At 46.0% G+C, this 13285-nt stretch overlaps 2 protein-coding genes across 7 annotated transcripts in view; one reads left to right on the top strand and one right to left on the bottom strand.

Annotated features, from left to right (window-relative positions):
- LOC100514656 (uncharacterized) overlaps positions 1–10707 on the top strand; it is a 28762-nt gene extending 18055 nt beyond the window's left edge. For 2 of the 6 annotated variants that reach the window (XM_084962395.1, XM_084962396.1), the window contains 5 exons: positions 3402–3534; positions 4285–4605; positions 6069–6113; positions 7013–7139; positions 7836–10707. In XM_084962395.1, coding sequence (XP_084818521.1) covers positions 4573–4605; positions 6069–6113; positions 7013–7139; positions 7836–9142 — 1512 coding nt within the window. In that variant the 5' untranslated portion in view covers positions 3402–3534; positions 4285–4572 and the 3' untranslated portion in view covers positions 9143–10707. The remainder of the gene's footprint in view (positions 1–3401; positions 3535–4284; positions 4606–6068; positions 6114–7012; positions 7140–7835) is intronic. The other 4 variants (XM_013998879.3, XM_021095150.2, XM_084962397.1 and 1 more) reach the window with 3 other exon arrangements.
- The window catches only part of LOC110261339 (zinc finger protein 444), a 996914-nt gene that overhangs the window by 744300 nt on the left and 239329 nt on the right, over positions 1–13285 (bottom strand). The window lies entirely within an intron of this gene.

The following is a 13285-nucleotide window of genomic DNA, read 5'->3' as shown; positions in this document are numbered from 1 at the left end:
TGAAGGTCTGTATGTTTTGACAGCACACATGATCATAAATACATCACTAAAATATACAGAACAGCCCCACTTCTCCCCAGACCCTCCTATCTCCTTTGTGTACAGTTACCCCCCATTCTCAGCACGCTGAAACCGAAACCTACAGCGTGATCTATGTCCCTCAGGCTTTAGGCACAGTTTTCCATTGTCAGGTTAAGGGAATCAAACACCATGTTTTTGTTTTGTTTTGTTTTTGTCTTTTTAGGGCTGCACCCATAGCATATGGAAGTTCCCAGGCTGGGGGGGTCGAATTGGAGCTGTAGCTGCCAGCCTACAGCACAGCCACAGCAATGTGGGATCCAAGCCACATCTGTGACCTACACCACAGCTCATGGCAATGCCTGATCCCTAACCTACTGAGTGGGGCCAGGGATTGAACCTGCATCCTCATGGATACTAGTTAGACTTGTTTCTTCTGAGCCACGACAGAAACTCCCTACGTGGCCCTTTGACTTGGGCTCCATTACCTGGAATAAAAAACCTGTAAATTGCTTCCCCAAGGAAATTAAAAGGTTTAAAATGTTTTCTAAATCAAGATCCCAAAAGTTATCCTTGGTGCAACTCTTGCATTTTTATCAAGAATTCGTATATTGTAGAATGTTCTTTGTGCTTATCGAATCATGCAGTAGTTTGTGCATGCACACACAGTTGTATGGAGGGCTTGTCCTTTTCAGCTGCCTCAGTTTACATGTATTTTTAGTGAGAACCTTTTAGCATCTTTCCTACTAAATGATTTATACATGCAGATTAGCAAATCACCGTCATTAAATCATTCTCATGGAGAGTGGGTGTGCTCTTTGGCAACTCAGTTCAAGAGTAAATACCTAAAAGTATCCTTAAAGATTTTATGTCTTCTCCCATTTAAACTCACCAAGTACATAAAATGTACATTGAGGAGTATTCACAGCTTTAATTGAAATGCACTCAGTACATCAGAACTGCCTCAATACAGGAATGGGCATGTGCTCTTTTGCTTCTCTATTCTCAGCCCTTGCATGAGTATCCCTTTACACTTTTAGTGGGGTCTACATCAACAACAACAACATAACGATAATAATAGAAAAAGGCCAACCTCAAAAGCCATATATGCTGGCTTGGATCCTGCGTTGCTGTGGCCGTGGCATAGGCCAGCAGCTGTAGCTCCGATTCAGCCGCTAGCCTGGGAACCTCCATATGCTGCGGATGCAGCCCTAAAAAGACAAAAGACCAAGGAAAACAAAAAAAGTGCATTGAAAATTAGGTTTTTGAGACGCTTAGGATCACTTCAGAGGTTAAGGATCTGGCATTGCTGTAAACTGTGTCTTAGGTTGCGACTGAGGCTTGGATCTGATCCCTGGCCCAGGAACACCGTATGATTCAGGGCAACCAAAAAAGAAAAAAAAATTGTGTTTTTCTCCACTTTTTGCCCAGGAGTGGGATTGCTAGATCATAGGATAGTTCTATGTTCAGTTTTTTGTTTGACTGGGCCTACAGCATGTGGGATTTCCTGGGCCAAGGATAGAACCTATTTCAAAATTGCACCACATCTGTGGCAACACTGGATCCTTAACCTGCTGCTCCATAAGGGAACTTCCTATTTTTAGTTTTTGAGGAACTCCATATGATTTTCCATTGTGGTCGTATCATGTTATATCCCCACCAGCAGTGTAGGAGGGTTCCCTTTTCTCTGCACCCTCTCCAGCTTTTATTCTTTGTAGACTTTCTGATGATGGCCATTCTGATTGGTGTGACTTGATACCTCATAGTAGTTTTAATTTGTATTTCTTTAGTAATTAGCAGTGTTGAGCTTTTTTTTTTTTTTTTGCTTTTTAGGGCAGCACTTGTGACATACAGAGGTTCCCAGGCTAGGGATCAAATCGGAGCTGCAGCTGCTGGCCTAAACCACAGCAGTGCGGGATCCAAGCCACATCAGGGACCTGCACCACAGCTCTTGGCAACTCTGGATCCTAACCCACTGAGCAAGGCCAGGGAACAAACCCATATCCTCATGGATCCTAGTCGAGTTCGTTAACCACTGAGCCATGAAGGGAACCCCCTTGAACATCTTCTTACATACTTTGGCTGTCTGTATGTCATCTTTGGAGAAATTTCTATTTAGAGCTTCTGCACATTTTTTGATTGGGTTTGTTTGGGGTTTTTTTGATAATGAGCTGTATGAGTAGTTTGTACATTTTGGAGTTTATTTTCATTACTGTAGGAGGTGGATCCAAAAAGATATTGCTGTGTGGTTTATTTCAGAGTGTTCGGCCTGTGTTTCCTCTAAGGGTTTTACAGTATCTGACATTATATTTAGGTCTAATCCTTTTTTCCTTTTGTTTTGCTTTTTAGGGCCGTACCCATGGCACGTGGAAGTTCCCAGGCTAGGGATCAAATCAGCTGCAGCTGCCAGCCTATGCCACAACAGCTTGGGATCCAAGCTGCATCTGTGATCTCTACCACAGCTCACAGCAACACTGGATCCTTAACCCACTGAATGAGGCCAGGGATCAAACCCGTATCCTCTTGGATCCTAGTTGGATCCACTGAGCCATGAAGCGAACTCCAGATCCATTTTGAGTTTATTTTTGTGTTTATTTATTTATTTATTTTTTGTTTTTTTTAGGGCCGCAGCTGAGACATATGGAGGTTCCCAGGCTAGAGGTCCAATCAGAGCTGTAGCTGCCGGCCTACACCACAGCCACAACACCAGATCCGAGCCGCGTCTGCAGTCTACACCACAGCTCATAGCAACGCCGGATCCTTAACCTCCTGAGCAAGGCCAGGGATCAAACCCACAACTTTATGGTTCCTAGTTGGATTCGTTTCCACTGTGCCACAACGGAAACTCCGTGACCATACTGTTTTGATGACTATAGCTTTGTAGAATAGTCTGAAGTCAGAGAGGCTGATTCCTCCAGCTCTTTTCCTTTCTCAGGATTGCTTTGGCTATTTGGGATCTTCTGTGTTTCCATAGAAAGCTAAAAATTTTTTGTTCTAGTATCTTTCCATCTGTGTCATCTTTAATTTTTTTCAACAGCATCTTATAGTTTGCATAGTACAAGTCTTTTATGTCCTTATGTAGGTTTATTTCTAGGTATTTTACTCTTTTTGGTAGGATGGTATATAGAATTGTTTCCCTAATTTCTCTTTCTGATCTTTCATTGTTAATGTATAGAAATGCAAGATATTTCTGTGTATTAATTTTGTATCCTGCAGCCTTACCAAATTCATTGATGAGCTCTAGTAGTTTTCTGGTAGCATCTTTAGGGTTTTCTATGTATAGTAAGTATCATGTTGTCTGCACACAGTGACATTTTTACTTCTTACCCAATTTGGATTTCTTTCATTTCTTTCCTTTCTCTTTTTCTGACTGCCATGGCAAGGACTTCCAGAAGTATGTTGACTAAAAGTGGTAAGAGTGGACATCTTTTTCTTGTTCCTGATCTTAGCGGAAATTTCACTGTTGAGAATGATGTTAGCTGTGGCTGTGTCATACATGGCCTTTATTATGTTGAGGTAGGTTCCTTCTATGCCTACTTTCTGAAGGGATTTTATCAGAAATGGACATGAATTATATCAAAAATTTTTTCCGGATCTATTTATTCTCTCTATAAGTGACTGGAAAATTGAACAAAGTGTAGGAAGTAACTGCTTTCTAATGTGTGGGGAAAAAGCACTGGGCTGAGAAAGTGAAAGCAGAGTAGGTGAGGTCACATTCTCCCCAGCTTCTTATAGAGGTCTTTTTCTACCTTGACCCTGTGAAATATGCTGAAATTCATAAACAGTTTAGGCCACAAAACTGACTGTTGTGCACAAGAGCAACAGTAAGATTTGTGGAAGTTCCATGTGTGCAGCACATTAAGGATCCAGCATTGCCGCAGCTGGGGTGCAGGTCCACTTGTGGTGGACTGTGGTGTGGGTTGGTTCCCTGGCCTGGGAACTTAACGTGTGCCCCTGGTTCAGTACCCCCCAACCCCCACAAGGGAAAAAAAGGTAAGGTTTATTTTCAGCTACAAGTGGACAGACTGTGACTGTGGAATGTTATGTCCATTTGGATTTAGGGCGTATCTGAAAAAATACTTAAAGCTTCTGGGAGGGTGCTAAAAGTGATCAGTTGCAGACAATTCCCCGGGAATCTGGACATGGCCCCTTTAAGAAGGAACAAAGCCCCTCCCCTGGCCTTGGAACCTGGGCCCCCTCCCCCGGCCTTGGAACCTGGGCCGCTTTCCTATCAGCCCTCATGGTGCCTCTTTGCCTCTGTCCCAGGATGTTCCAGTGTGGAGCACCCTTGCTGAGCCCTGCGGAGTTGTGGGAGCTGCATCGCCCAAAGGACCTTGCGCTGGTGAAGTCACGTCAGCCTGGAGCCAATGAAGGTCCAGGACAAGGGCATTTCTGTTGGTGCCATCGTGTTAGGGCAGAACTTCTTGTGTCTTCGTAGTGGTGGTCTGTTTCCAATTCAGAGGTTCCGGAGCCCTGGGTCGTGTCCGAGGTGACGGACCGAGGAGAGTCTGAGGTGTTGGGCCACTCCTGGCCCAGCTCCGCCTGCAGAGTCCAATGGCGGCAGCCACACTGACGGACAAGCCTCAGGTAAATGCTCGTCTTCTGGGTCCTCACTGCTCTCACCCCATCAGACACTAAAGCTCTGAGTGCAGGGCTCCTGCTCCCATGCCTGGAGCCCCGGCCCAAGTGTCCAGGACAGCGAAGTGGCCATGGGTGGGTCCCTATTTCTGAGGGACGGAGTGATGGCACGTGGGAGAGGGTACAGGGGGAGGGACCTGCAGGAGCAAAGGCTTGGGGGTCAGATTGAGCCTGGAGTATTCAGGAAACCCGTTTCTTTAGGGAAACAGAATTGAGATGGTGTGCCACCTGGATTTTCTGAAGGCCCTGGGACCCTTGGGAGATTTCATTGCAGGAGACACATGGTCCGAGGGATATCAGCTTCCCAAAAGGCTCCTTAAATTAGGAAGAAGAGACTGGAGAGAGTTGATGGAAGTGAGGCTCACAGGGAGACAGTCCTTGTGCAGGGCACACAGCTGGTAAGAGTCAGCACTGAGGACTGATTTCCTGAGTGTAGATTGAGGTCTCTTGCTCCAGATGTGGGCAGGGGTACAAGGAGACCAGACAGAGCCCATGGAGCTCCCCATGGTTGCCTGCTTCCACTGACATTTCACCACTGGTTCCCATAACAGTTGAAGCACTTTTGGAATCTATACAAGTAAGGGGAGGGTGTCCCAGGGCCTTACTGGTCGTGACCCTATCCATATGGGGTTCAGGGTTATGGTATCCTGGGGTTCTTTACCTGAGCCTGGGACCCTGAAGTAACATGAGACTGAGGCTAGAGGTTATATGGAGGTGTTCCCAGTTCTGGAGATAAAGTGAAGTTGTCATGGGCACAGGTACCAGTATGTGCATGATGCTTGAAGGTGAGGCTGAACTGGGAGTGTTCAGGGAAATATAAGTCTCCTTTTGATGGGAACAAAGCAGGGAGGCAGGACTCAGGCCTGCAATGCCTCCCTGAGACCTGAGTGTCGATTTTGAGGCGTTAGGAGCAAGGGGAGGTTTTGGATCATAAGATGGAAGTGGCATTACTCATGCCTTAAGGAGTTGAGATGGGTGTAAGTTGTCATCATGGGGGTGGAGAAGTTGTTGGATTTTAGCTTAATTTTTTTAAAGTAGAGCCAAGCAGATTTCCTACTTTGGAGAATGAGGAAGAGAATAGGAAGAGTGCGTGATGAACATTTATCTTTGCATCACAACACATAAGATCTCTAGTAATAGGACTGGAGAAGTCAGGAGAGGGAGTGGGAGTAATTTCTATTGATGATTCTAGGAGTTTTGGCCATGTTGAAAGCCTAACATGTTTCAGAAAACACAGAATGGAGGCATCACATGGCTAGAGGCCAGGGAAAAAGAAGGTAGGTGCTGATTCTGGTGCTCTTGCTTGGGCACTTGGTTGAAGGAAGTGGCCTCAGATACGCAAAGGGCTCTAAGAGGGGTGGTCATAAAGTTGGCGGGGAGCGGATATTCTAGCATGTGGCCATTGCTTCCAGGAGAAGAGTGGACGAGATGACTGCAGAGGCATAGGAGTGATTGAGGTAAGATGACCCTGAGGCTGGGGCTGCTGTGTAGTCACCATTTTAGACTCACCAGAATTTTGTGGTGACTGGTAAATGACCAAATGAGGCAGATAGGGTCATTGTGAGTTACCTGGCCCTGTGTTATGGGCAGAGCCAGGGATTGAGACTGCAGACAAAACCAACCCTGGCAGCACTTTAATGATGGTACCTGAGTTTGCAAAACTGTCAGAAAATAAATTTTTGTTGTTTAAGGCATCCACTAGGTGGTGCTTTGTTATGATAGCCCTAGGAACTTAATACACCTGAGGAGGGCCATTGGGGCTGGGCTTTGAATGAGGGGAGGTGGAAAGAAAAGGTCTGACTAGTGAGAGGAGAGAAAGTGCAAAGGGGGAAGAGGACCATGGGTATCTAAGATCATGGTGCTGGCTGCCTGAGATTGAAGCAAACATCAGAGGCAGACAAGGAGGTCTAAATTTAAGGCTGTGCTGGGAAGTGGGGTCCAGCTAATGTGAGAAGACAAATGGGATTCCTGCAGCTGTAGGGATGCACTTCTGGGACACGAAAATTCACCGAGAGGCGTTACAATCTGATAATTCCACATCCTCGGTATTAGGGACTTGAGAGTGAAAGTCGAGTCCATATTTGGTTTTATGTGGGAGGAACGCTCTCAGGGATCCCAGGGGTGTTGCATGGGTGGGGCCCTCGGCCAGGCCCTGAACTTAGATTACGTCTGTTGACCCACCTGCCTTTTATTGCTGAGGGCTGGACACAGCACTTAATGATTAATGGGACCATGAGGAGAGTGACATCAGTGGCACCAGGGCCTGGTACCTTGAAAAGCTTAGGATAGATGTGTGGGTTAGGGATCATGGTCCTTCGGAGAGAGACTGTGGTTTCATCTGTCCCCATCACGGCAGGGTAGTGTGACCTTTGAAGACGTGGTTGTGTACTTCTCCTGGGAGGAATGGGGTCTCCTTGATGAGACTCAGAGATGCCTGTACCACGATGTGATGCTGGAGAACTTTGCACTTCTGACCTCACTGGGTAAGGCCCTCATACTCCTTCCAGTGCCTTGTGGGATCTGCTTCCTTTCCTGGTTCTCTGGCTTAGGTGGAGTGATCTGTACTTATGTGCCCTCTCCCTGGCTGGGTAACTTTCTAGAACCATGGCTCCTCTGCCCAGGTTTTTTCCTCCTTCCTCTCTGTTGATGGCCTATCTGTGCCAGCACTTCCTGATACATTGACTACCTTTGGGGACCGTGGGCTATTCCTATAAGATGCCCCGCTGAGGTTCTTTTTGTAATACTTAGTTTTGTTTCCTCATGTACAGAACAATAGAACTGTGTTCAGAACATACCAGGGACCTGTCCTATGTCCACCAGTGTGTTGATGCCAGTGCCACTTACGCCACCATATTTCTACCCTTCACTCTTCCATATGCCACTTTTTCCTTTATTGTTCCCTCTGTAGTGCTCCCTGGCATTAGGTTCCACATGTGTTGCAAGGCCTGCACTTCTCCTTAAAGAGACTTTGGACACCATATTTCCCTGGGCCTGGACATAAACTTACAGCAATATTCTTAGAACTTTCAGAATCTCAGTATTGCAAAGCCTTTTTATCAACCCCACCTTCAAAACAATCTAATAGACTCATTCTTTGGGGAGTCCTACATATATTTGTGGTGGGTCTGCCCCCTCCCACCAAAGACAACACGCATTCACCAGCATTTCTATGCTTTCAGGTTGTTGGTATGGAATGGAGGATGAGGAGGCTTTTTCTGTGCAGAGTGTTTCTGTAGAACAAATGTCACTGGGCAAGACTCCAAATTTGGATCCATCCATTCAGAAGACTCACCCCTGTGAGAAGTGTGGCATGCCTGGGAGAAACATTTTGTACCTAGCTGAGTACCAAGGATTGCATCCTGGACAGAAATCATACACCTGTGAGGCATGCAGCAAACAGTTCTGGTTCAGCCCAAACCTTCACCAGCACCAGAAGCACAGTGAAGAGAAGCCATTCAAAAGGGATGTAGATAGGGCCTCATTTGTGAGGAGTTACAAATTCCATGTTTCAGGGAAGCCCTTCACCTGTGAAGATGTTGGGAAAGATTTCCTGGCTGTGTTGAATCTTCTCCAGCATCAGGCTACTCTTAAAGGGGTGAAGCCACATAGCAGCTTCGGGTATGGGGAGCCTTTTCATGGTGGAAAAAGTCATTACAAGTACAGTGAGTATGAGAAATTGTTCAGCTATGAATACACACTTTTTCAGCATCAGCAAATTCACACTAGAGAAAGTTACTGTGATTATGATGACTGTGAGAAACCTTTTAACCAAAGCTCCACTGTTACTGATTGCCAGAGAGCTCACACAGGAGCAAGGTCTTATGAGTGCAACGAATGTGGGAAATCCTTTAGCCAAAGCTACAGACTCATTCAACACCACAGAATTCACACTGGCGCAAGGCCTTATAAATGCAATGTATGTGGGAAAGCCTTCAGCTATAAATTAAGACTTGTGCAACACCTACAGATTCACACTAAAGTGAGGCCTTATGAGTGTGGTGAATGTGGGAAGTCCTTTAGCTACAGCTCTACTCTCATTAAACACCAGAGAGTTCACACTGGAGCCAAACCTTACAAGTGTGGTGAGTGTGGGAATTCCTTTAGCCAAAGTTCCAACCTCATTCAACACCAGAAGATTCACAGCGGGGCGAGGCCTTATAAATGCAGTGAATGTGGAAAATCTTTCAGCTACAAATGCAAACTTGTGCAGCACCTGCGAATTCACACTGGAGAACGGCCTTACGAGTGTGGCGAATGTGGGAAATCCTTTAGCCACAGCTCTACTCTCAATCAACACCAGAGAATTCACACTGGAGCAAGACCTTATAAGTGTGATGAGTGTGACAAATCCTTTAGCCAAAAGTCTAATCTCATTCAGCACCGGAGAGTCCACACAGGAGAAAAGCCTTATGAGTGTGGGGAATGCGGGAAATCCTTTAGTCAAAGCTCCCACATCATCCAACACAGAAAACTTCACACCAGATAACCTCATGAATGCAATGACTGTGAGAAAACCAGCTGCAGCCAGTGTTCTTTATCTCAACATGAAAAGTTAATAGCAAATTTGGGAAAACCTTCATGTAAAGGTCTTTCTGTCCATCTGTGGGGAGCATGGGTTTTTGTTGCTTGGCATAATAGAACTAGAGAGGCTTTGTGCTTGATGGTGGAGCCTCATATATCAGTCATCCACAGTGGGAACATTGTAGGTTTGTGGTATTCTTTTAGGAGATTTTTTACATATATGCTACTGCTGGCTCCCTTGCCTGAATTATGTCCCATCCAGTTTCTGTGGCAGAAGCCTCACCTCCACCTCCTAGCCAGTCCCAGGTTCCAACAGTATGGCCGTCAGAGAAGGCAGAAGTCTCTTCCCTACAGAGTAGGAATAATTGTTTTTTGTTTTTTGTCTTTTTCTAGGGCCGCTCCCACAGCGTACGGAGGCTCCCAGGCTAGGGGTCGAATCAGAGCTATTGCTGCTAGCCTACGCCAGAGCAACATGGGATCCAAGCCACATCTGTGACCTCCTACGAGCCACGATGGGAACTCCTCCAGAGCAGAAATAATTTTCAGGGGTGCCTCATTCCCACTTCTCTAATTAGGTCTTGATCCTGACCCAGTTTTAGCAAAGATCACTCTGTGTGTGTAATGTTAGCACCAAAAGATTTGCCCTTTTCCAGTTGTGGTCTAACTTGCATTGCTGACAATCATGTGCCTTCTATCTAGAGTTGTATTTTCTGGTGTCACCGCTTGTAACGCTACAGGGGTGAGGCTGAAATCTTAATTCATACAGAAACACAGGATGTGATTAACTTGCACTGGAAGGCACCATGGCAAGAGAGGATGTACCTCCACATCCCATGTTCCTCCTGTAGTTGAGGTTTTTGTCAGAGCTCTGTTTTTTCTTGTAGCCTTTGGATTGTCCACCTCAAGGATACTTGCTGCATTGACAAGAAATGAGAATAGACAGAAGGGAGACCCTGTAATAAGCCCAGGATATAGCTTTTGTGACCCTACAACTGTTCCTGCCAACTCAGATGAAATATCTTTGCCAGTACTTCCTTCCCCTAAATACAGGGCTGCCCCTCCCGAGGTTGCTAAACCTGCAGTTGTGAAAAAAAAGGAGAATCAGATTTCTGTTTGAACAGGTTTTTATATATATATACCTATAACAAATTTTATTCTATATTTGATTTAAAATGTATAATACCATTAGTTTTTGGTTTGGTTTGGTTTTGGCTGCACCTACAGCATCTGGAAGTTCCCGGGCCAGAGATGGATCATTATTAGCCTGTTGTGCAACAAGGGATTATGATTAGAAACCATAATTATGATTAGAATCCATAAAAGTATTTACTTTTTAAAAATTGTGCTTTCCTTCCTGCTACATAATTATTTTGTGATTCATAAATGTTACTTATGTAAATACTTCATCCTTATTACAACTGAGTATTATCCTGTGTAGTAGATATACCAAGATTGGTTGATTTGTTTACTCACTTGCCAGCTTGTTTCCAGTTCTTGGCTGTTTACAAATAAAGCCTTATGTAAACACAAGTGGAGAGGAACGCAGTGATGAAAAGTCATTCCACTAGAATTTAAATCAGTCTAGATAGGGTTTATTGGCTCCCTCTGTGGCTAGTGAACATGCTGACGTGTTCTCCTCCCCCATGATACTGTATATTAGATACTGAAGAGATAAAGGTGAGAGACTAGAAGTGCCTAATGTGGGATCTGAGGGGGTTACTTTTTTTTTAAACCTTTTTACCTTTTCTAGGGCTGCTTCCCATGGCACACGGAGGTTCCCAAGCTAGGGGTCCAATCAGAGCCGTAGCCACCACAACACAGGATCCAAGTCGAGTCTGCAACCTACACCACAGCAACACTGGATCCTTAACCCACTGAGCAAGGCCAGGGATCGACCCTGCAACCTCATGGTTCCTAGTCGGATTCGTTAACCACTGAGCCATGACAGGAACTCCTCAGGATGTTATTTTAGTGGACTAAAAACATTGCTTTCAAAACAGTCCAAAAGTAGGAGTTCCCACTGCGGTGCCACAGGATCTGTGGTGTCTCTGGAGTGCTGGGTACAGGTTTGATTCCCAGCCCAGCACAGTAGGTTAAGGGTCAAGGATCCAGAAACTCCTTATGCCATAGGGGCAGCCAAAACAAAACAGACCATAGGAGCTCCCCAGCATTGTGGCTACATCTCTGGCCTGGGAACACAAGTACAGCCCCCACCCCCAAGTCATGCTTAACTAGGGAATATTTAACTGGTTTTCTTGATTCATAAGACATCTGTTTCAAAGACATCATCGACGTACTGCCAACTGTATGTCACAGCTGCCAGATTAGAGGACAAATGAGGAACTAGACAACACACACCCATGAAGTTATCCTTTTGGCAAACCCTAGGCGATTTAGACAACAGACTGCTTGAGAAACCCTCCTACACCCCCTTCCTTCACTTACACTTTAAATTTGCCAAAGAGTGACCCTGTGAAATCTGAGACACCCCACCCCTTAGACCCTAGTTAAAAAAAGTACTATAGGTCCATACTCCCTCTTCACCACAAGGGCAGGGACAGCCACAACATTGACTCCTGTGGTAGGAGGAATGTCAGTGGGCTCATGGTGAAGTTACAAGAATCTGGGTGAACCTGGGGCATTCCTGGATAAAAGCATCACTGCCAGTAGCCTGGGACCAACAGAATGTATTATTAGCCTCAGCAAGTTCAAAGTTGAAAAGCGTTCCCCTCTCCTACTTGTGGAAGACTTGATAATAGTCCTTCCTGGATAGTTTTCATTAGGTATTCAGTCTTGTTCTAGTCAGATGACCTAGTTCTTGAGTCAATTTTGGTACTTTGCATCTTCCTGGGAATTCCTCTATTTTATCTAAATTGCCAGTACTTTTGCATCTACTGGTCCATAATATTCCATTACACTCTATTTCATTAATTTGTACACTGATTTTGTTTTGTTTTTTTTAGTTATTTCTTGGAGGTTCCCAGGCTAGGGGTCGAATCGGAGCTGTAGCCACCGGCCTACGCCAGAGTCACAGCAACGCGGGATCCGAGCCGCCTCTGCGACCTACAGCACAGTTCACGGCAACGCCGGATAACCCACTGAGCAAGGGCAGGGATCGAACCTGCAACCTCGTGGTTCCTAGTCGGATTCGTTAACCACTGCGCCACGACGGGAACTCCTGGGAAACTATAGGCATTACAACTAGAAATGTCTTAAGTGTTGCTTCTGCTGTACCCCATAAATTTCGGGATGTTGTCCTTATTTTCATTAGTCTCAAGTTGTTGTGGCACACACATAGCCCTAGGAGTAACCCGAGTCCACGAGTTAAAATTGCACATGACTACTGGGTCCCACAATTCACATGAATTCTTGCAGTTGTCTACAAATTCTCAGCTGAATTCAGTGCTCAGAATTTGAGATGCCTTTAGGAATGAGCCTAAGGCTCCTCAAGCACCCAGTGTTTTTGGCCTCAGAGACCCGAAGACTTGAGTTTAAAAGGTTGCAGGGACCCTGGGGCTGTGTCCTAGCCTGACGGGGTGCGGGGGGGGGGGGGCGCGGCGGGTCATGCAACATAAATACCTAATTGGCACCGCACCACGCCTAGGGCAGGGAAAATTTGGCCAGGAGGTCAAGAGACTGGTACCAGAGTTCCCGTTGTGGCTCAGTGGTACCGAACCCAACTAGCAACCGCGAGGACGAGGGTTGGATCCCTAGCCTGGCTCAGTGGGTTGAGAATTCGTCCTTACCGCGAGGTCTCTGGCACAGCTGTGGTAGCTCAGGTTCCATTTGACCCCCTAAGCCTGGGAACTTATACATGTTGCACTGGGGGCCTAGAAAAGAAGGAAAAAAAAACAAAAATAGGCGGACTCACATCCTTCTCAGACTCACCAGAGAGCAGCTCAGGCTCAGGTTGGTTGACTAAGGCACAGAGTCCTATCTGCCCTCAAAGGCCTGGAGGTACAATCTCCAGAGAGCAGACGCCTTTACTCCTCGCGCACGCCCGGGACATTCCCACTAGCAACCGAGGCCTCCTGGAACTATGCCTCGGGCATCGCAGCCGTATGAACCGTTGAGGTCTCCGGAGGCCCCGGAGGGAAGAGACGACATA

Source organism: Sus scrofa, chromosome 6 (genome assembly GCF_054392235.1).
Source record: "Sus scrofa isolate SSC_HxYL_T2T_F1_AM1 chromosome 6, Sscrofa_HxYL_maternal_Yorkshire_Landrace_v2.0, whole genome shotgun sequence".
NCBI classification, from domain to species: domain Eukaryota; kingdom Metazoa; phylum Chordata; class Mammalia; order Artiodactyla; family Suidae; genus Sus; species Sus scrofa.
The sequence above is the reverse complement of the archived record's forward strand: the minus strand, read 5'-3'. Positions and strand labels throughout refer to the sequence as shown.